Here is a 21,876-nt window from a genome sequence, read left to right on the forward strand (position 1 = left end):
TCGGTTTGCCAGCATGGATCTCATCTAATTCCCTAGTGGATTGTGAACACTTCAGGGGCAGGCACTCTACTATACCTACTCTCTGAAGTAGATAATACAAGTATGATTATTCATAGTTAAAGAAATTGAGACTAAGAAGGATTCAAGTCAAGAAATTTTAAATGTTGAGTTGGTACCATAATCAGTACAACATAACTTAAGTAGAAGCACTCATAAGGGGACCAGAAAAGTATTCCCTTAGGAAATAACACCACAGAGGTTAACACTGAAGGAAGTGTATAAAGAAAAGCAATACTGAAATATCTAAAAAGTGGCCTCTATTGTTTTTGTTTATTTATCTCTGTTAGGAGGGGTGGTTTAAATTGGGGGAGGGAGTCAGCCAGATTGTATGAGGCTTTACATGCCAAGTTGAAGAATTTGTATTTAGTGTAGAGGCAATGGGGAATCCCCAAAGTTTAATAAGCAAGAGAATTCCCCAGTCAGACTTGTACTCAGCCAGATTACTTGGGCATCTGTGTGGGGGAGAGATTGGATAAATTTAGGACTGGATGGAATGAGATTTGTTAAGAGGTTAATGCAATAATCCAGGCAAATGTCAATGAGTGCCAGAACTAAGGTATTGGCTGTGAGAAAAAGATAGAACCAACAAAATTTGGTATGTGAGGGCAATAATTAGGGAAAATCAATGGTTTAGGATGACTTGAGTTGTAAACTTGCATGATTGGAAGGATAGTTAGTGGTCCCCTCATAAGAAATAGGGATGATGACATGGAAATGTAGTTCAGGAGAAAGATTATTTCTCTATATAGCTGAACTTATGGGAAAGGATGAGATCACTGATGTGAAGATTGGATTTGGCTCTCCCCTGATTGTAACAATGAAGGTACTTAGCTCTTCTTTGATTGTGAAGATTAAATTATAATCCTGTCTATTTTTAGATTTTAATCCCCAAAAGCATAAGCACCTTACTTAAAATTGAGTTTGGAGATCTGCCCATTTGGGATTTAATCAAAAAAGGTCCGAAAACCCATTTCACACATTGAGTCTGTGACCTGTGTGAAAGAGTGGGTGACGAATCAGAATCAACTGACTGCCTTCTGGGCGGTCCTAGAGCAGAACATTGGCTGTGATTGGTAGACGTAAAGATTAAGAAAGGGACGCAAGAAAAAAGGTCTTTAAAAGAAAGTGACAAGGGGCCTGGAAAAAAAGTTCTTCTGGAAGTTCAACTAGAACTTCCACTTCTGCTGGAGTTCTACTGGAGCGGAGAATAATTCTTCATTCAGAAGAGTGCTGCCTAGACCTGTTTTTCTTGGTGACTCTGTTCCTTTGAACTGACACGTGTTGAGTGTAATGACTGACTCCCTTTCCTTTAGTCTTTCTGGAGGCACCAGCCTCTGGAGAGGCCCATCATCTTGAGACTCTTTTCCCTTGGCTGGGGCCTCTTAACTCCTGCCTGGCTCAGAAGAGGCTGGAGCAGCTATCTCTCTCCTTTATCTAATTGAAGTCCATTAGAAATCAACATGGACCAGAAAGAAGCTGGGTAGTACAGTGGATAGTGTCAGGCCTGGAGTCATGAAGACCTGGGTTCAAATCTGGCTTCAGACACTTCCAAGCTGTGTGTGACTAGGCAAGCCACTTAACCCCAGCTGTCTCAGCCTTGCTGATTTTCTGTCTTAGAATTGATACTAAAGCAGAAGGTAAGGGTTAAAAAGACCATCATGGAGTGCTTTTCTACAACATTAAACTGCGCCTATGAGGAACTGAGGACATTAGGTCAGCAAATGGTTAAATGTGGGAACTGAGTGACACACAATGATTCAATTGTGACTCAATTCTGGAGCTAGCTTAGTTTCCTTTTTATTCAATTACAGGCCTAGTCCAAATTTTGTCTTGCGAGAAAACTATTCAATTGTGGGAAATGGGAGAAAACCGTATTACATTATTTGTACTTAGTCCTCCATGATTGGGAAACTGGACTACTTATACCTGTTGTTTAGAGAATCCTAACCAAGGACCTAGGTTATGTTGACCAAAAACACTATCAGATCCAAAAACTGATGAAAAGAGTTTTCTCATAATTGTACATCTCAGGCAACACATATATCTTATCTGAAAGCTGGTCCTATACCGATCAGTTATTGTTTCCATGCTCCTTTGATTGTATACAAACACTTGGAAGGAATGGAACATATCTTTTCCTAAATTCAAGGAATTGCATCTCTTAACTCTCCCCTCCCAAAACTTGAAAAGTCCCTAATCTTTCATTCAGTTAGAAATCCAATTATCTAAAGTTGTATTGTTTCCTATTAATTAATTGGTATTATTTGAATAATTGTTTTTAATGTATAAAATTCTGTCTCCTCCTATATTCCAGGTCCAGTCCTTAGCTGAGGAAAGGGCCCAGTTCCAATTTATTGGGCAATTGGCATACACTGCTTAATAAATCAATATGCTCAGAATATTAAATCTTTTGTCTCCTCATTTATTTCATCTTTCACTTGTTATACCCCTCAAAATGATTAAAAATATGTATTTTTTTTGCTTAATGCTCAAGCATTTTGCTCAACGCTTCTCTGAAGTATACACAATATTTGTATTATTTTATTTGTTGCTCCATGAAGGCAGAAAAACTGTCTTCCCTAGAGCTCTAGACAAAGTAGGCCCTTTGTAGATAAAATTGCATTCTGTTGTACCTGCCACTGATACTAATGAGAAAGGCAAAATATCAGATAAGAGAATACTACAGATAGTTACAGATATTATGTTCCCATGGTAAAATTCTTAAAACTTCTAAAATTATCTGGACTGATTCATAGGTCAAGTTCTGGAGTCCAAAACTCTGGCTATGAATTTCAGCACCTTCTCATTACTTAGCTTCTCAATGATGACAGGATTTTGCTTTTATCTTTGTATCACTAAGTACAGTGCTTTCTAGGCACACAGTAAGAGCTTACTTAATGCTTCTTTTTTTTTTTAAACCCTTATCTTCTGTCTTGGAGTCAATACTATGTATTGGCTCCTAGGCAGAAGAGTGGGAAGGGCTAGGCAATGGGAGTCAAGTGACTTGTCCAAGGTCACACAGCTAGGAAGTGTCTGAGGCCAGATTTGAACCAGGACCTCCTGTCTCTAGGCCTGGCTCTCAATCCATTGATTGACTGTATGATCATGAGCCATTTAATTCACATTCTGAGCTTTAGCTCACATTCTTAGATGATCTCTAATCTCTCTTCCCTGCTTAAATACCCAAGTAGTTCTAGGTTTCAGGTTCAATTTCTTCTTTTCTTTCTTCTTTTAAATCCTTAGCTTTAGTCTTAGAATAGATGCTAAGTATGAGTTTTATGGTAGAACAGTAATGGCCAGGCAATTGGAGTTAAGTGACTTGCCCAGGATCACACAGAAGAATCTGAGGCCAAATTTGAACCCAGGACCTCCCATTTCCAGGCCTGGCTCTTCAGGTTCAATTTCTTTATTAGCCTTGTGCAAAGCCCTCAAACCCTGAATAAGTATTTTATTGTCAGCATTTATCTATAAGGATAAAAACTGTACTCCAGCACCTAGAAAGTCAACTCAAAATTCATATCCCACTGAGAAGGGGCCCATTCCGATCACTCAAATTTCATTAATTCTAAAACCTACCTGAAAGAGAGATGCCTTCTGCAAGCCCATAAGGAAGATATGCAAAGATAATCATCATTCCAAACTCCAAGGAAGGTGTTTTCCTTAAATCAATATGCTTTAATACTTGAAGCGCCAAACATAAAGGAAAAAGAACCCAGGAACAACACATTGCAGTTTCAGAATAGATGCAAAGCTACTGTTTTTAATCCCTGGACAATAACTAGATATTAAAGTTTTCAAAATATCCCTAGGTTGCGAATGAAAATGAGTGACTGACAGTCATTTAATTTATCTATGGAAAGAAATTAAATGTTAGAAAAAGGGATGTGGCAAATACTATATGTAAGACACTCAGACCTTAGCATTCTTTAAAAAAATGAAAACTAGTAATCGCAAAATCAGAGTGAATTCAAATAATGGAAATCAAGATAGAGTATCTGAAGATCTGGATTCCTATTCCAAATCTGTTATTTAAATACTATCAATGTGAGTTTATTAGCAAGTCACCTAAAGTATCTGACCTTGAGTTTTCTCCTTTGTAAAATAAGGGATAGGAGTACAAACTAGTATCATAGGAGAGTCAGCATAGTACACATAACATAGTGGAAGCCACAGGAAATCTGTACTATTCTTGGGCTGTCCTGTCTTACTATCTCCAATGTGCCCCACCAATCCAGAGTCAGAGTCGCAGCTCGAAAGTTCAACGGCCTTACTCTCTCATTTCAGTATTTGAAGTTCTGCAAGTCTTTAACCAACAACCACATAACTTGAGAGTAGTCATGATTCAGAGAGGGATTATACTAGTTGGCCTAAACTTCTATAATAATGTCAACCCAACCCATTTCAAAGGGTGGTTGTATAGACCAAATGGTATATAAGTAAAACTTACAGTATCAATATGGTTTTATGATTCTGTTATTCTGATTTTGGTAAGGAGTACCTCTAATAGGCAATAAGCTCTCCATTTTGTTTTTAAAATCGTTACCCTTTGTCTCAGAAAACACACTAAGTATTGGTTCCAAAGCAGAAGAGCAGTAAGGGCTAGGCAATTGGAATTAAGTGACTTGCCCAGGGTCACACAGCTAGAAAGTGTCTGAGGCCAGATTTTGAACCCATATCTCCCATCTCTAGGCTTGGTTCTCTGTCCACTGAGCCACCTAGCTGCCCTATGTTCTTGTTTTGAAAACATTTTGTAATAATAACAAAATTAATAATAATCATATTTTTTATTCTACAGTTTACATTTGTAAACTCTTTACTTAACATTGGTTCATTTGAAACTTGAAACAACTCTGTGAAATAGGTGGGGCAGGCATTATTATCCCTATTTAACAAATAAAGAAACTGAGACTTTGAGTAGTTACAGGTAAGCATTGGATATCAATGGATTCCAAATCCATTGTTCTTTCTACTACTATATCATGTGTTTCATAGTCTAGTACCCAGCACTGGCTTGTCTCTTCATTCTTAGGGAATCTCTACCACAAAATCTTTCTGATAGAAATGGGGCTCTTCTACTTCATAAAACACTCCATAGCCCCTAGTCACACATATTTCTCTCTCACCTTCTCTCTGCTTTGTTTCTCTCTGCCTCTCTGTCACTTTTTCTATTTGCTCACTCGTGTGTGCATGCACACATACTCTTTGGATTTTCTCTATTTCCTAGTATCCTAGCTTTTAGCAAATTTAAATTTCTATCAAAAATAGTAAGAAAAGAAGAACAGGAAACTAGAAAAACTTTCTTTTTATCCACTAATTCTACTGGTCCTACGTAAAAGAAAGACTGATCTACATTGGTGGAGGGACTACCTACACTAGCAAAACAACACATCCCTGAAACTACTGAAATAAACAGACAATGTAAAAAGTCCCTAGATTTTTTTTTAATTATAAATTCATGGGAAAAGTGTAGGTAAATCTATGACAAAGCAAACAATCTGTTCCCACTACAAAACAAACTGTCTGAGAAGATGGCCTAGGTGGAATATCTCACCATGGCATCCAGCAAATCTAGAAATGAACTGCCAATAGGTTTTAGACACAATTAGCTTTATGGAAAGTAACAAAAGGACAAAAGGTGTCTTTCTTAAACAAATATCTCTCTTTTTCTAGGTGGAAGACCTATAGCTTTTACTTAACCAAATCTATGAAAGCGGTTACATATAATTTATTTTACAAATCCATTTTTCATGGCCTAAAAGACAATATTTCTTTCTCTTTCTTTTTCCTTTTTAAAATAAATTTATTATTTTACGTTTATTTTAAAATAATCCTGTGTTCTAAATTGAGAAACTATTTCCAATGTGGTAATTTTTGAGGGGGATGACATTTTCAAATAAATTTAATTTTTGTGGACATGAAAATTGAAATATATAGAAATTAATTATATCTAAAGTGTAATTAACAAGTACATGGATTTTAGAAGATACATCTGATCTCACCATTTTGCATAATTTATAAAACACCATTCTAACTGTTTTAACTTCTGTAATACTACCTTTTATATATTGATTTGTGGTTTGTTAATTACTTTACATATATTGTCTCATTTGATGCTCATAACAACTTTATGTTGTAAGCAGTACAAGTGTATTTTCCCTTTTGTAGATGAGGATACTAGGCTCAGAAAAGTAAAGTGACTTGACCACAGTCACATTTCTTTTTTTTTTTAAGCCCTTACCTTCCATCTTAGAATCAATACTTTGTATTGGTTCTAAGGCAGAAGAGTGGTAAGGGCTAAATACTGGGGGTTAAGTGACTTGCCCAGGGTCACACACCTAGGAAGAGTCTGAGGTCAAATTTTAACCCAGGACCTCCTATCTCTGGACCTGGCTCTCAATCCACTGAGTCACCTAGCTGTCCCCCCCTCCCCCCTTCTCCCCCCCCCCCCCCCCGTCACATTTCAAGAAAGTCTCAGAGCTGAATTTTGAACCAATGCTCTGTTCATGACACCATGATGTCACCATTAGGTGACAAATTTAAAGTAGGTTGGTCATTAGTTTAAATATTATTAAAACCAAAGAAAGTACCAAAATTATCTGTTAAACAAAAACTTGATAGAAAAAAAAACACACTTAAGGAACATTAAAAGTTGACGAGAGATGAAAATGAAGAGGAAGAATTTATCCAGTAATTCAATACATTGCTTTCAAAGGATATTAATGCAGAAATTAGCCCTGTTAGAGTGCCGAGTGCAGCTGAGCCAAAGAACATCTTAAGGAAGTAACCAAGGGCTTGTAGAAAAGTCTGCCACCCACTGACATCGGACATATTTTTTCTTGTCAAGCCTTCAGCTGTGCTAGTAATTCAAAGGAAAAGGAAAAAAAAAAGAAAGAAGTTAGAAAAGTACTTTCCCCAGGTGATAATGGAACAAATGAACTGATAATAACACTCAGCTTTAAAGGAGAATTTCAGAGTCTCACAGAATAGCAAGAGCTGGAAGGGACTTGAGGACAGCTCATGTTAGAACTAAAAAGATCCTTTTAAGGGGGGGAGGGGAGACAGAGCTAAAGGGAGCTTTAGAGATCTAGTACAACACCATTACTTTACAAGGAAGAAAACTGAAGCCAACAAGGGCAAGTAACTTGCCTAAGGTTAAAAAGAAGTATTTACAGACAGTCCTAGGACTAGAGTTTGGGTCTCTTTTCTTGATATGAAAAGAATTCCTTCATGATATAAATTCATCTGGATTGGTCATTCCTTTACCTTTTTTGATTCGACATATCCACACATTTTATTTGTTTATTTACTTTCTGCCAATAACAACTCTAAGAGAGGACTAGGGCTAGGCAAACAGGATTAAGTGACTTGCCTACGATTTCACAGCTAGAGAAATATCAGGTCACATTTGAATCCAGGTCCTTCTGATTCCAGGCCTCTCTATCCACTGTGCCACCTAGCTGTCCCACCCATATTTTATTTAATAATATTGAGAAAAAGTGACAAATCTGGAACAAAACTCATTCCATTGAGCATAAACTGAGCTTTTGCTGGAGAAGGCCAATGGATTCAATTCTAACAGTTAAAATAATGAAACTTCACAGTAACAAATTGAAGCTGAAAGAAATTTAACGAAGGCCAATACAAAAGCTCTTTAAGTACTGAAAAATTAAAGTAATGCAAAAGAAGTAAATGAAGGACAAAATGTCCAGTGATATTTCATGCCAAAATCCAGCTTCCTATGAAGCTACTTGCCAGACTTATCTTTAATGAAATGTCCGTCTTAAAAACAAGCAAATGAGCATATTCCTTCAAAAGATTGGAGATACACTGAAACTTTGTTGGAGGAGGAGCCTTTGAAACAAGTCAAACTAAATCACTGAAATGGGGATTGTATCTTAGCTTCCAAAAGGCCTTTGAAATTTCTGCAATTTAATTAGATTTGACTGCCTGTGAATTTATTTCCTAAAAGTAGAAAGAGAAAGAAGGGCATCCTGATCTTTGTTTTTTGCTCTCCTTTCCACACACAGCAGACAAAGCAAGATGAAACAAAAAGGATATTAAATCTTAGAGATGTAAAGGAACTCGAAAGTCAAGTCCAACATCATTACCACCAATGTTCCCTCATTTTACAAATTAAAAAAAAAAGTAGACATATGGCAAAGCAGAGCATTCAGCAAAGCAGAGCCTTGAATTCAGGAACTTGATTCCCAATTCAGTGTTCTTTCCTCCATAACATCCTAAACTACAGCTAAACTGAACAAACTAGTATTCAGGGAGTAAAGTTGAAATGACTCAAATGAAGCAGTTAGGTAGCATGGTGGCCAAAATGCTAGGCCTGAAGTCAGAAAGACCTGAGTTTAAACTTGTTCTGGTACTTTCTAGCTGTGTGATCCTGGTAAATCAATAAACCCTGATTGCCTAGTCCTTGCCACACTTCTGTCTCTTCTGTCTTAGAATTGATTCTATGACAGAAGGTAAAGAGTTTTAAGAGGGAAGGAAAAAAGAAGAAAGGAAGATGATTCATAATTCATTTCTTTTTCCTGATGACTCCATTGAGTCTCCTTTTTTAAGTGCCATATTTAATAGACATTAATAAACATGATCCTATGAACTACTATAGAAAAGTCTTATCATTCTGTACAAAAGATTATTTTTCTCATGACCACTACTAAAATTGGTAGTTTGTTTTGAAAACTTTCCTTTTGTAAGAAGGAAAGTTGATTGCAATAATAAATCAAGGTATTACTACATTTAGCAAACAATCCTACAGGTAAGGCAACTATTTGCATTTACTATGACGACTTGGATATACTAGCCGTTTGGTTTCAGATACATTTTAGTTCAATAAATTTTGTTTTTTTCTATACATTTGACAAACTTACTTGGTCAGAACAATAGAGACTGCATCATTGAGAATGCTTTCCCCAAAAACTAACATATTAAGAACTGGATCCACATTAAGTGCGTTGAAAATAGCAATAGTAGCTACTGGGTCAACAGCAGATATCAAGGAGCCAAATGCAAAACTGAAAGACAGAAAGAGATCTTGTTCTACTGTTATGCAGATTCTTCAAGCCCACCTAACCTTAAAGGTTTTGTGATTAGAAAATTGTTCTTAAATGTTGGATTTTTTAAAAATTTAGAGCAAAAAAGTGATACTTTATAAGAACCTGTGAATTAATGAACAAATATTCATTAAGCACCTACTATCTACCAGGCACTATGTAAGCTCTGAGGATACAAAAAAGAGGGTCTGACCTCAAGAAGCTCACAATCTAATGGAGGGGGGGAGACATAATATACACACAAATATATACAGAGCAAGTTAAATACAGAATAAATAGGAAAGAATTAACAGAAGCAAGGCCCTATAATTGAGAGGAGTATATAAAGACTGGAATCAAGGCAGGTTTAGAAGATCCATACTGGAGTTGTGGGTGAATAAATAAATCCCTGAACCCAGTCAGCAGCAGTGAAAATTAACAGGCCAGAAATTTCCTTTTAATAGGATAAAGATGCTCACTGTTACCCATGCTCAAAACCTTGAGTTCATCTTTGACTCTTTCCTCACTCCTACAAAAAAATTACTTGCAAAGTTCTCTCCAGGGTACCCTTCTGACTCTCTCTCAGGGGTTTACAATGTCTCCCCAAAACCCTCAATCTAGAAAGCTCACTCTACTTCTTGAAGCTTCTCCCTCTAATTAGCTGATTCCTCCCAGAACTTCCATGTTAAAGAGAAGGCCCAGAATTGCCTTATCTTCATTCCTCTCCAGGCTTTCTCCTCCAGTCTCTTCTATACAAAGTCTCAGAGCCTGGCAACTTCATCTCTTTCTCTTCTTCCTCCTTTGAGCTTCCTTTTATATGTTGCCTACCTCCTTTATAGTCACAAGGGTCTTGAGAGTCTCCCCAGTACTTGGCACACAGTAAGTTCTTAATAAATTCTTGTTGGCTTGACTAAAGTTCTTTCACTTCATCTGAAACAGTTATATATATTTTTATTTTAAGTATTTTATTTTCCCAATTATATGTAATAACAATTTTCAACATATATTTTCTGAACTTATAAGATCCAAATTGCCTCTCTCCCACTCCTCTCCCTGAAATGGTAAACAATTTGATCTGGGTTATACACATTTTAATAGAAAGTTATCTCTTGATTCAAATTGGACATTCATAGTTGTCTTTGAGTATGTTAAAGGTTGTGACATCAAACAGGGACTAAACTTGTTTTGCTTGACCCCAGAGGACAAAACTAAGACCAAGGAATTGGGAGATTCTGAGGAGAGGAAAACTAAAACTGGTATAAGAAAAATCTCTACCCTACCTCATTCCCTGATTTAAATCTGGTATTCTGAACTAAACAAATATGAACATTTCCATATCCAAAAAGAGGGTTGTATATGAATCTATACATTTCTATTTCATATCATAAATATATATGTAAATGTGTTTATGTGTGTGTATATATATATATATATAAAGGAGAGGGGGGAGGAAGGAAGGGAGGAGGGGGAATACATCCAATTCGGCAAAATCTTCACAATAGAGGTTCTTAAAAGGACTGAGGGCAAGTTAGGTAGGTCACTTAGTAGATAGAAAGTTAGGCCTGGAGAAAAGAGTTCCTTGGTTCAAATCTAGTCTCAGATACTTTCTAGCCATATGATCCTAGACAAGTCACTTAACCCCTTACTGCTCTTCTGCCTTGGAACATATATCAATTCTAAGACAGAAGGTAAGGGTTTTGAAAAAAAAGAGGAGTGGGTGCTCTATAAATATGCACTGGGTTCCCCTTTAAAATAAGTCTTTAATCCAGCCATAGCACTGCTGGGTCTGTACCCCAAAGAGATAATGGACAAAAAGACTTGTACAAAAATATTCATAGCTGTGCTCTTTGTGGTGGCCAAAAACTGGAAAACGAGGGGATCCCCATCAATTGGGGAATGGCTGAACAAATTGTGGTATATGTTGGTGATGGAATACTATTGTGCTCAAAGGAATAATAAAGTAGAGGAGTTCCATGGAGACTGGAACAACCTCCAGGAAGTGATGCAGAGCGAGAGGAGCAGAACCAGGAGAACATTGTACACAGAGACTAATACACTGTGGTATAATCGAACGTAATGGACTTCTCCATTAGTGGCGGTGTAATGTCCCTGAACAATTTGCAGGGATCTAGGAGAAAAAAACACTATTCATAAGCAAAGGATAAACTATGGGAGTAGAAACACCAAGGAAAATCAACTGCCTGAATACAGCGGTTGAGGGGACATGACAGAGGAGAGACTCTAAATGAACACTCTAATGCAAATATTATCAACATAGCAATGGGTTCAAATCAAGAAAACATGTAATGCCCAGTAGATTTACGCGTCGGCTATGGGGGGTGGGGAGGAGGAAAAGAAAATGATCTATGTCTTTAATGAATAATGCTTGGAAATGATCAAATAAAATATTTAAAAAAATAAGTCTTTAAATCAAGTATGATTGGTTATCAAATCAATTTGGTACTGGCTAAGAGACAGAAACGAGGATCAGTGGAATAGACTTGGGGTAAATGACCTCAGAAAGACAGTCTATGATAAACCCAAAGATCCCAGTTTTGGGGACCAAAACCCACTATTTGATAAAAAACTGCTGGGAAAATTGGAAGACAGTGTGGGAGAGATTAGGTTGGATCAACATCTCACCCTACACCAAGATAAACTCAGAATGGGTAAATGACATGAATATAAAGAAGGAAACTATAAGCAAATTAGGCGAACACAGAATAGTATACTTGTCAGATCTTTGGGAAAGGAAAGACTTTAAAATCAAGCAAGAGCTAGAAAAAAATCACAAAATGTAAAACCAATAATTTTGATTACATCAAATTAAAAAGGTTTTGTACAAACAAAACTAATGCATCCAAAATTAGAAGGGAGGACTTCCGGGTAATCATGGCTGCAATCTACATGCCACACCCTTCCTCTCCCCGGCACCGAACGAAATAGACTACATCAAAGGAGCATAAAAATCACCTTTGGAGGAAAAGAAGGACACCCCAGTACTCCCAGTACTCCACTGAGGCGAGAGGTATGTGGGGTTTGAACATTTCCACACTATAATAAGGAGGAAAAGCTTGCACCGAAAAGTGAACTGAGCCGCCCTTCCCCCACCCCACCTCCCCCACTAAACCAGAGTGAGCTACCTGAGCGCTCACCGGGACAACGAGTGAGTGGGGAACGTCTCTGTCTGGGGGGGGGGCACTCCAGGGTCCTTGGGATCTGGGGACTGCCAGGAAAAAACGTCTCAGGGCGGTTTCACTGGAGAATCCAGCACTTCAGCGGAGCTGTACTTGGGGCAGGCTGCGCTGAACATCTCTGCGGAGCTAAACACCAGGGGCGGACCACACGTTGATTATCTGGGCGGAGCTGAACACCTGGGCAGTGTGGCTGTGATCAGGGACCCAGCACTCTAAGAAACCTCGGAGGCTGGGAAGAACTAGTCTGAAGCAACCTAAATTCACAGAAAAACCGCCCATATAACCCAGATCCCAGACCAAAAAGGAAAGGGGAATAAAACCACCAAAGGGATGGCTCACATGGCCCAAAATCAAGCCTCCAGGAAGAAAGGGAAAAAAGTGACTATTGAAAACTTTTATGGTGGAAGTACCCAAGGAAAAGAGGAGAATGAGGAGGAAATCCAAAAAAATTCAGAACACGCCTCCCAAAATGGAAACTATCAACAAGCTCTGGAAGATCTCAAACTGGAACTTATCCAAAAGATGGAAACCTGGAAAGAAAAATGGGAGAAAGAGATCAGCTGTCTGACAGATAAGAATGCTCAATTGGAAAAAAGAACTCGAAGCATCCAATAGAAGGGCAGACAAGGCTGAAAAGCAAAACCAGTCCCTAACGACCAGAATTAAGCACCTTGAAGAAAGTGAGATGATAAAACAGCAAGAATCAATAAAGCAAACCCAAAAAATTAATGAATTAGAAGAAAACATAAAATATCTCACTGAGAAGGTCACAGATCTGGAAAACAGAGGGAGAAGAGAAAATCTCCGAATTATCGGTCTCCCAGAAAAAAACAGATAAACAATAAACTCAATATTATTCTACAGGAGATTATAAAAGAAAATTGCCCTCACGTTCTGGAGCAAGGGGGCAAAATAGAAATAGAAAGGATTCATAGAACACCTTCTATACTAAATCCCCAAAAGACAACGCCTAGGAATGTAATTGCCAAATTCAAGAGCTTCCAAGTAAAGGAGAAAATCCTACAAGAAGCCAAGAAGAAGAGCTTCAGATATAAGGGGGCTCCCATAAGGATCACACACAACTTAGCGGCTAACACACTAAGAGACCGCAAAGCATGGAACACGATATTTAGAAAGGCAAGAGAGCTGGGTCTCCAACCAAGAATCAACTACCCAGCAAAACTGACTATATACTTCCAGGGGAAAGTATGGGCATTCAACAAAATAGAAGATTTCCAAGCATTTGCTAAGAAAAGACCAGAGCTCTGTGGAAAGTTCAATATCCAAGCACAGAAAGCAAGAGAAACATGAAAAGGTAAATATGAAAGAAAGGGAAAAGGAGATAAATCTTATCTTTTTCTTTAAGTCAAACTCTCTTCTATAAGGGACTACATTTACATCAAATTATATATATTAATATGTGGGGAAAATGTTTTGTGTAACTCTCATAAATTGTATCATCATAAGAGTAGTTAGAAGAAACATGCATAGGGAAAGATTGGGGCATTAAGAAGATTTGGGGAAAGTGGGGACAAAAAAAGGAAAAGGGAGGGGGGAACCATCGATAATACTAAGAATAACTTCAAGAAATACGGGGGGAATCAATAGAATAATCTTTCCCATATAAAGATACACATGGGAAGGGGAGGGGAAGAACTCTCATATGAGAAGGAGAGGAAGAGAGCGTGAAGTGGAATTACTTAAACCTTACTCTCAGTGAAATCAAATCTGAGAGGGAAGAACATCTAGATCCAGTGGGATCCTGAATTCTATCTTATCCATTAGGGCAAGAAAGAAAGGAAAATTAAGGAGGGGGTGGGGAGAGGGAGTACAAAAAGGGAGGGAAGGAGAGGGGGGAGGGGAAGGGAGCATAAAAAGGGAGGGGCTAGAAAGGGAAGCATCTCAAGGGAGGGGACTAGGGGGACTGACCTAAAGTAAATCACTGGTTCAAAAGGATATAGCTAAAGAAGAAAGGTCAGAACTAGGGGAAGATATCAAAATGCCAGCAAATCCACAAATGACAATCATAACTTTGAACGTGAATGGGATGAACTCACCCATAAAACGTAGACAAATAGCAGATTGGATTAGAACCCAAAACCCTACCATATGTTGTCTTCAAGAAACACATATGAGGCGGGTTGATACTCACAAGGTTAGAATTAAAGGTTGGAGTAAGACCTTTTGGGCCTCAACTGATAGAAAGAAGGCAGGAGTTGCAATCATGATATCTGACAAAGCCAAAGCACAAATAGACCTGATCAAAAGGGATAGGGAAGGTAAATATATTCTGCTAAAAGGGAGTATAGACAATGAGGAAATATCACTAATCAACATGTATGCATCCAAATTTTTAATAGAGAAACTAGGAGAATTGAAGGAGGAAATAGACAGTAAAACCATATTAGTGGGAGACTTGAACCAACCACCATCAAATTTAGATAAATCAAACAAAAAAAATAAACAAGAAAGAGGTAAAAGAGGTGAATGAAATCTTAGAAAAATTAGAGTTAATAGACATATGGAGAAAAATAAATAGGGACAAAAAAGAATACACCTTCTTTTCAGCACCACATGACACATTCACAAAAATAGATCATACACTAGGTCATAGAAACATGGCACTCAAATGCAGAAAAGCAGAAATAATAACTGCAGCCTTTTCAGATCACAAGGCAATTAAAATATTGACAGGCAAGGGTACATGGAGACCCAAATCAAAAATTAATTGGAAATTAAATAACATGATACGCCAAAATCAGATAGTTAGAGAAGAAATCATAGAAACAATTAACAATTTCGTTGAAGAAAATGACAATGGCAAAACATCCTTTCAAACCTTATGGGATGCAGCCAAGGCAGTACTTAGAGGAAAATTCATATCCCTGAGTGCATATATTAACAAATTAGGGAGGACAGAGACCAAGGAATTGGAAATGCAAATCAAAAAACTTGAGAATGAACAAATTAAAAACCCCCAGAAGAAAACCATACTAGAGATCCTAAAAATTAAGGGAGAAATTAATAAAATAGAAAGTGACAGAACTATTAAGCTAATAAACAAGACTAGAAGCTGGTACTTTGAAAAAACAGACAAAATAGACAAAGTACTGGTTAATCTAATTAAAAAAAGGAAAGAAGAAAGGCAAATTAACAGCATCAAGGATGAAAAGGGGGACCTCACTTCCAATGAAGAGGAAATTAAGGCAATCATTAAAAACTACTTTGCCCAACTATACGGCAATAAATATACCAACCTAGGTGATATGGATGAATATTTACAAAAATATAAATTGCCTAGACTAACAGAAGAAGAAATAGTTTTCTTAAATAATCCCATATCAGAAAAAGAAATCCAACAGGCCATCAAAGGACTTCCTAAGAAAAAATCCCCAGGGCCTGATGGATTCACCAGTGAATTCTATCAAACATTCAGAGAACAGTTAATCCCAATACTATACAAACTATTTGACATAATAAGCAAAGAGGGAGTTCTACCAAACTCCTTTTATGACACAAGCATGGTACTGATTCCAAAACCAGGCAGGCCAAAAACAGAGAAAGAAAATTATAGACCAATCTCCCTAATGAATATAGATGCAAAAATCTTAAATAGGATACTAGCAAAAAGACTCCAGCAAGTGATCAGAAGGGTCATCCACCATGATCAAGTAGGATTTATACCAGGGATGCAGGGCTGGTTCAACATTAGGAAAACTATCCACATAATTGACCACATCAACAAACAAACCAACAAGAACCACATGATTATCTCAATAGATGCAGAAAAAGCCTTTGATAAAATATAACACCCATTCCTACTAAAAACATTAGAAAGCATAGGAATAGAAGGGTCATTCCTAAAAATAATAAACAGTATATATCTAAAACCATCAGCTAATATCATCTGCAATGGGGATAAACTAAATCCATTCCCATTAAGATCAGGAGTGAAACAAGGATGCCCATTATCACCTCTATTATTTGACATTGTATTAGAAACACTAGCAGTAGCAATTAGAGAAGAAAAAGAAATTGAAGGCATTAAAATAGGCAAGGAGGAGACCAAATTATCGCTCTTTGTAGATGACATGATGGTCTACTTAAAGAATCCTAGAGATTCAACCAAAAAGCTAATCGAAATAATCAACAACTTTAGCAAAGTTGCAGGATACAAAATAAACCCACATAAGTCATCAGCATTTCTACATAATTCCAACACAGCTCAGCAGCAAGAACTAGAAAGAGAAATCCCATTCAAAATTACCCTAGACAAAATAAAATACTTAGGAATCTATCTCCCGAGACAAACACAGGATCTATATGAACACAACTACAAAACACTTTCCACACAACTAAAACTAGACTTGAACAATTGGAAGAACATTAACTGCTCATGGGTAGGACGAGCCAATATAACAAAAATGACCATCCTACCCAAACTCATCTATCTATTTAGTGCCATACCCATGGAACTTCCAAAAATTTTTTTTACTGATTTAGAAAAAACCATAACAAAGTTCATTTGGAAGAACAAAAGATCAAGGATATCCAGGGAAATAATGAAAAAAAAAATACAAAGGAAGGGGGTCTTGCAGTCCCAGATCTCAGACTATATTACAAAGCAGCGGTCACCAAAACAATTTGGTACTGGCTAAGAGACAGAAAGGAGGATTAGTGGCATAGACTGGGGGCAAGCAACCTCAGCAAGACAGTATATGACAAACCCAAAGATCCCAGCTTTTGGAACAAAAATCCACTATTTCATAAAAACTGCTGTGAAAATTGGAGGACAGTGTGGGAAAGATTAGGCTTAGATCAACACCTCACACCCTATACCAAGATAAATTCAAAATGGGTGAATGACTTGAACATAAAGAAGGAGACTATAAGAAAATTAGGCGAACACAGAATAGTATACATGTCAGACCTTTTGGAAGGGAAATACTTCAAAACCAAGCAAGAATTAGAAAGGGTTACAAAATGCAAAATAAACAATCTGGATTACATCAAATTAAAAAGTTTTTGTACAAACAAAACCAATGTAACCAAAATCAGAAGGGTAGCAACAAATTGGGAAACAATCTTCATAAAAACCTCTGACAAAGGTTTAATTACTCAAATTTATAAAGAACTAAATCAATTGTACAAAAAATCAAGCCATTCTCCAATTGACAAATGGGCAAGGGACATGAACAGGCAGTTCTCAGCCAAAGAAATCAAAACTATTAATAAGCACATGAAAAAGTGCTCTACATCTCTTATAATCAGAGAGATGCAAATCAAAACAACTCTGAGGTTTCACCTCATACCTAGCAGATTGGCTAACATGACAGCTATGGAAAGTAATGAATGCTGGAGGGGATGTGGCAAAGTAGGGACATTAATTCATTGCTGGTGGAGTTGTGAATTGATCCAACCATTCTGGAAGGCAATTTGGAACTATGCCCAAAGGGCACTAAAAGACTGTCTGCCCTTTGATCCAGCCATAGCACTGCTGGGCTTGTACCCCAAAGAGATAATGGACAAAAAGACTTGTACAAAAATATTCATAGCTGCGCTCTTTGTGGTGGCCAAAAATTGGAAAAAGAGGGGATGCCCTTCAATTGGGGAATGGCTGAACAAATTGTGGTATATGTTGGTGATGGAATACTATTGTGCTAAAAGGAATAATAAAGTGGAGGAATTCCATGGAGACTGGAACAACCTCCAGGAAGTGATGCAGAGCGAAAGGAGCAGAACCAGGAAAACATTATACACAGAGACTGATACATTGTGGTACAATCGAAGGTGATGGACTTCTCCATTAGTATCAATGCAATTTCCCTGAACAATCTGCAGGGATCTTAAAAAAAATACTACCCACAAGCAGAGGATAAACTGTGGGAGTAAAAAACACCGATGAAAAGCAACTGCTTGACTACAGGGTTGGAGGAGATAAGACTGAGGAGAGACTCTAAATGAATACTATAATGCAAATTCCAACAACAGGGAAATGGGTTCGAGTCAAGAACACATGTGATAACCAGTGGAATCATGCGTCGGCTATGGGAGAGGGAAAGGGGGGGAGGGGAGGAAAAGAAAATGATCTTTGTTTCCAGTGAATAATGTATGAAAACGACCAAATAAAATAATGTTAAAAAAAAATTAGAAGGGAAGCAACAAATTGGGAAACAGTCTTCATTACAAAAACCTCTGACAAAAGTCTAATTACTCAAATTTATAAAGAGCTAAACCAGTTGTACAAAAAATCAAGTCATTCTCCATCTGATAAATGGGCAAGGGACATGAATAGGCAATTTTCAGTTAAAGAAATCAAAACTATTAATAAGCACAAGAAAAAGTGTTCTAAATCTCTTATAATCAGAGAAATGCAAATCAAAACAATTCTGAGGTAACATCTCACACCTAGCAGATTGGCTAACATGATAGCAAAGGAAAGTAATGAATGTTGGAGGGGATGTGACAAAGTCGGGACATTAATGCATTGCTGGTGGAGTTGTGAATTCATCCAACCATTCTGGAGGGCAATTTGGAACTATGCCCAAAGGGAGTTAACAGAGACTGTCTGCCCTTTGATCCAGTCATAGCACTGCTATGTTTGTACCCCAAAGAGATAATAAGGAAAAAGACATGTACAAGAATATTCATAGCTACGCTCTTTGTGGTGGCAAAAAAAATTGGAAAATGAGGGGGATGCCCTTCAATTGGAGAATGGCTAAACAAATTGTGGTATATGTTGGTGATAAAATACTATTGTGCTCAAAGGAATAATAAAGTGGAGGAATTCCATGGAGACTGGAATAACCTCCAGGAATTGATGCAGAGTGAGAGGAGCAGAACCAGGAAAACATTGAACACAGAGACTGATACATTGTGGTACAATCGAATGTAATAGACTTCTCCATTAGTGGCAATGCAATGACCCTGAACAACTTAGAGGAATCTATGAGAAAAACCACTATCCACATCCAGAGGAAACACTGTGGGAGTAAAAACACCAAAGAAAAACAACTGCTTGAATACATGGATTGAAGGGCTATATATGGTTGGGGATGTAGACTCTAAATGAACATCCTAGCATAAACAACAACATAGAAATAGGTTCTGATCAAGGACACAAGTAATACCCAATGAAATTACTCGTTGGCTATGGGAAGGGTAGGTGGAGGGGAGTGAGGGAAATAATGTGATTATTGTAACCAAGAAATAATGTTCTAAATTGACTAAATAAACTAATTCAAATGGAAAAATAAATCAAGTATGATACAAAGTAAAATGTGATACAAGGTAAAAGGTGACAAAGTAAATCAGGCAAGTGCTGAAGGTGTATAGCTTTTAAACACTGAGCTTTTTCCTCTCTTTTACTATTTTAGAAAGAATTAAGCCCCCATAAATAACTAGATTAAGACAGCAGAGGGGCAGAGGGCGTTTCAAAAGAAGCTTGAAGTTTTGAAAAGAACTTTGAAAAGAAAATACGAAAGAACTTTCAAAAGAAGTTTTAATAACTGAAATGTAGTTACTAAAAGCAAAGGAGGAAAGAACAGGTACAGTTGGGATACCAATTACAGTGCAAAGAGTTCTTTATACCAACTAGTGCCTAGCATATAGAAGGGCTTAATATATGCTTATTACTTGATCAGACTGACTGACCTACCTCAATAGCTGCAAAAGACATCAATGGATTAGTACAAAGTACAGTAACTTGTGCTTTTAAAAAAAACTATCCTAAGTCATCAAGAAAAAGTAAGACTATATTCAGTATTCTTTCTCAAAGAATGCCTAGAAATGCACAATACATTTTAAGAAAACCCACAATTTTGTGCACAATATGTAGAAAACAGATAAAATAATGGTATGATCTAGTATTTAAAGGGTTTCTGAAAATCTCCTTTTGGGAAACAACTAACACCCAGATAAATCAAAATAAGGTACCGCTGTCTTATGAATAGGTATTAGCAACAAGAGGTCAAACAATTAGTAAAAGGGTTAGTAGTTTATATTAAATGAATATAGGTCCTCACTTCTATTTCTAAATTACAAAATAAATTCTTTGATTCTTAAAATGGCTTATTTTCTTTTCTGGGTAACAGTTTGTAGAACAACCTTTTCCATATATGAAATAATAATAATAATAGGCATAATAACAGTGAACATTTATATAAAAACACACATATATATATACTGTCATACTGCATACATAGGTACTATATATATACATATACATACACATAAAAATATACACACACCATATGCTAAGTATTGTATGATGATTATAGCATTTAATCCTCACAACAACATTAAAAGATAGGTGTTATTATGATCCTCATTTTTACAGATTAAAGACAGAGATTAAGTGATCTGCCCAGGGTCACACAGGATCAGATGCTGAATTTGAACTCAGGTCTTCTTGACTCCAGGCTCGGTGTTCTATCCACTGTGAATATGTAGCTGCCTCAATATCAACAAAACATGTTTCACATAAATTTGGGTTTGATGTATGGCCATATATTTGGACAATGAATAATTATGATCGACTATAATACTGAGACATGAGCTGCCTGAATTACTAACATGACTGAAGCCAACCCAAATAAAGAGGTCATTTAATCTCAAAAGACAGTGTATAAATTTATATAAGCATAAAGTATAAATTTAAAGATGTGGGTGGCTTATCTTTACTCTATCAAAAAAAAAAACAAAAAAACGGCTTCAGGGACCTTCATTATACACCGAGGGAAATTAAGCCTCAGAATAGTAGTGATTTATTCAAAGTAACGGAGAAAGCAGAGCCCAATTTTGAATGCCCAGACCTCTAACTCTAAAGCTAACAGTCTTTCCACTGTTTCAGATTGAAAGGAATGGAGGGAGGGAAGGAGGAAGGAAGGGAGGGAGGGAGGAAGGAAGGAAGGGAGGAAGGGAGGAAGGGAGGAAGGGAGGAAGGAAGGAAGGAAGGAAGGAAGGAAGGAAGGAAGGAAGGAAGGAAGGAAGGAAGGAAGGAAGGAAGGAAGGAAGGAAGGAAGGAAGGAAGGAAGGAAGGAAGGAAGGAAGGAAGGAAGGAAGGAAGGAAGGAAGGAAGGAAGGAAGGAAGGAAGGAAGGAAGGAAGGAAGGAAGGAATTCTTTCCTTGGTTCACTGGGAAAAAAATGGAAGACTTTAATTATATATCCTGAGAAGTGAGCTATGTTCTTCACAGATCTTTTATTTCACTTTAAACAGCAATTCAGTTCAGTTCAGTCCTTCAAATATTTTTTAAGTGCCTGCTTGGTCAATACATTGTGCTAGAGTTTGGTATATAGGATTTCATTGGTACAGAGAACTCCCCATGAAGAAATTCTCTGCTATGGCAGATCAGTAGTTGCTCTACAGTTTATACTTTTATGATATTTCCTAGAGCACCAAGAGGTTAAGTGACAAGGTCAAATCTCTAGTATCTGAGAAATTAAACATTAAAAAACTTCCTTGAGGCTGGGGATGCAAAGACCAAAACAAAAGAAAAATGTTTTGTCCTCACAAATGTATTCATTCAATAAGTATTAATAACTGTTAGGGATTTTACTAGGTATTTGGAATTCA

General features: G+C 37.2%; 1 protein-coding gene across 2 annotated transcripts in view; it reads right to left on the reverse strand.

Annotated features, from left to right (window-relative positions):
* Positions 1-21,876, reverse strand: part of SLC9A8 (solute carrier family 9 member A8) — a 149,826-nt gene that overhangs the window by 56,530 nt on the left and 71,420 nt on the right. The window contains exons 8-10 of one of the 2 annotated variants that reach the window (XM_007475753.3): positions 8,943-9,086; positions 6,778-6,916; positions 3,637-3,742 (exon numbers count right to left, since the gene is read on the reverse strand). In XM_007475753.3, the coding sequence (XP_007475815.1) occupies positions 3,637-3,742; positions 6,778-6,916; positions 8,943-9,086 (389 nt within the window). The remainder of the gene's footprint in view (positions 1-3,636; positions 3,743-6,777; positions 6,917-8,942; positions 9,087-21,876) is intronic. The other variant, XM_007475754.3, reaches the window with a different exon arrangement.

Source organism: Monodelphis domestica, chromosome 1, assembly GCF_027887165.1.
Source record: "Monodelphis domestica isolate mMonDom1 chromosome 1, mMonDom1.pri, whole genome shotgun sequence".
NCBI lineage: Eukaryota > Metazoa > Chordata > Mammalia > Didelphimorphia > Didelphidae > Monodelphis > Monodelphis domestica.